General features: G+C 36.9%; 1 protein-coding gene across 1 annotated transcript; it reads right to left on the bottom strand.

Annotated features, from left to right (window-relative positions):
* Positions 1–1,158: 1,158 nt before the first annotated feature.
* Positions 1,159–2,154, bottom strand: LOC123559254 (uncharacterized protein K02A2.6-like). The gene has a single exon (XM_045351057.2). It carries the CDS (start codon positions 2,152–2,154, stop codon positions 1,159–1,161), a length of 996 nt encoding a protein of 331 aa, XP_045206992.1.
* Positions 2,155–2,678: the final 524 nt, after the last annotated feature.

Genomic DNA, 2,678 nt, shown 5'->3' with positions numbered 1-2,678 from the left:
GTGCGCAAGACCTAGTCAAAGAACCCATTATCTTTATCACCTCCATACACTTGAAGCAAGACACAATCTAAATGATATTTTATGTTTTCTCATTTTATACCTGAAAAAGTATGCTTGTCCGTGGACACACAGAATGAAAAGTGCACTTGTCCGCCGGCAAAAAAAAATCACGAGTCGGATAAGTTGGACATAGGAATCCCACATCCCTGCAGGGGTGGGTAGATCAAAGAACTTCGAGCATCAACAGTCCATAAAAAAAGCACAGACGAACAGCCGTTTTCGTTTGGTTAGGTATTTATCCGTTCTAAGTTCGTATTCATCCAGCACCGTTTCCTATAGCAGTTAGGAATTATCCGCAAATTTAAACCTACCTCATAATCAATACAATTTTTAAGCTATAAAAATCAATTTCAAACTTTTATACTGTTAAACATTGTCAAAGAGATATTTATGGAACTGATACATTTAATAAGTAAGGTCTTAATTCAATTTCTGGTACTTTAAAACAGTTAGAAACATAAAACATGTTCATTTTGAAGACTTTTTTGAGTACATTTTAATGAATTCCAGCCACATAATGTGACATTTCGATTGAAATATTTAGTACACAAAACATGTTATCAATACAGGATATTATGACTATCAAAAGTTTTAAGCTAACATTGCATACTCACATAAAAACATGAAAAAAGACGAGGAAATTAACTACATACATCGTCTTTCTGTCAGCCATGCTGGCACTGAGTTAGGGTCGCTGAACAGAGTTAGGATTATCCGGGTACATGGCTTGTCTCCTCTCAATGGAATTAAACTGTCAGACTACAATGCTAAATAAATATCAAGTAACGTGTAAATTTGATAGCTAACAGTTAAACATATCTAGCAAAATGTGGAATGTTAGAAATATTTACATCCACGGAGGTCTAACACATAAACACGTGTTACTGAAAACAACACCTACTTCAATTATTTGTGAATCACTTTTTCCAGTCACTCTTGATTTTTTTTAGCAAACTAAAGACAATCACATTGTCTTTGAATTAATTTATGCAGGCATTATTATGGCCTGATTTAAACACTTTGAAACTATAACATTTATGATTTGATATTTATATCATTATATGCACTTTAATTTCCACTGATTTAAACGTATTCCATTCATGTATAATCTTTAAATTTCGCTGGCCTTCTTGTTGATCTATTAGAACGCCTGAGTGAAGGTATTTCCGGTAGATCTCGTACTGGATGTTGCCTTCCGTGAACAGTTACAGGTGAACTCCGATTTTGTGAACTCCGATTCTCACAAAGAAGCTTGAAAAATGATATGTCTCTTGTAATGAACTTTCCCTGTTGATTTACAGTTATCATAGATCCCTTTCTTTTAATGACACGTGCTGGGACAGGATGATACGCTGTTTGGAGCTTATTTTGTCTTTTATCCCTACGAATCAGAACTTTATCTCCTATTTTCAGGGAAATGTTTTTCGCTCTTCTCTTTTTATCAGCATATTGTTTGTTCTTTAGTTTGGTTTCTCTGTCTCTTAGTCTTATTCTGTGGTCTTTCTGCCTTACAGAAAATTGTGGAAGTTTGGTCTTTAACTTCCTTCCAAACATCAATTCAGCTGGGCTAACATTTGTTGATGGGTGTGACGTGTTTCTATAATTCATGAGGAATTCATTTATTTCAGTTCTATAATTTCCTCCAGAGACGTGTGCTGTACGAATGGCCTTGGACAGCGAAGCCATCATTCTCTCAGCGACGCCGTTTGCTTGAGGGTGTAATGGTGTAACTCTCCTGTGTTTAAATCCCATTTTCCGTGCAAATTCCGAAAATAAATGTCCATGAAATGGAGGACCAGAGTCTGATCGAAGAATTTCTGGAATCCCGAACATGGCGAAAACGGATTCAAGTCTGGGTAAAACTGCATTTGCAGATGTCGTAGTCAATCGTTCGACAATCGGATAGAGTGTATAATCACAGATGATTAATAGAAAATAATCACCGTTTGGTTCAGGTCCAAGAAAATCAACAGAAACTTCACGGAACACGCGTTTTGGCAGCGGAGTTATTTTGATTGGGTCTGGTGTCACTGTCTGTGAATCCGCTTGGCATGATACGCAATTTCTCACTGTATCGTCCACAAGTCTATCCATGTATGGAAAATAGTATGTTTCTCCCAAGAAAGCTTTGCATTTTGAACGACCCATATGCCCTTTATGCGCAGTGTCTACAACACGCTGCTGTAGAGACTCGGGGATACATAATCTAGTTCCTCGTAATACGATTGATCCTTTTTCAAATTCAACGACACATTATTCGTCTCCTATTTGTTCATAACACCTGAAATTGTTATCATTGCTACAATTTTGTTTTGTCCAGGAATTTTTCTGTAACGCGTTTATGACACACTGTAAAATACAATCACCTGCAATAGCTTCTACTACGTGCGACATACTTAATGCTTCTGGTAGCGCGCTGTTAGCAATAAATCTCGCATAATCTTCTTGAATGTTGTAAGTCGCGTGCCTGGCGTACGGATGTCTACTTATGGAGTCCGATATGTTTATTCCACCTGGTCGGTATTTCACTTTGAATTGATAAGTCACTAATTTCATGCGTATACGTTGTAGTCTTGCTGACTGAATGTTTTTCGTGTTACTGAAAACACTTTCTAAAC

The sequence above is a fragment of the Mercenaria mercenaria genome, unplaced genomic scaffold, assembly GCF_021730395.1.
Source record: "Mercenaria mercenaria strain notata unplaced genomic scaffold, MADL_Memer_1 contig_1723, whole genome shotgun sequence".
Classification (NCBI taxonomy): domain Eukaryota; kingdom Metazoa; phylum Mollusca; class Bivalvia; order Venerida; family Veneridae; genus Mercenaria; species Mercenaria mercenaria.
The sequence above is the reverse complement of the archived record's forward strand: the minus strand, read 5'-3'. Positions and strand labels throughout refer to the sequence as shown.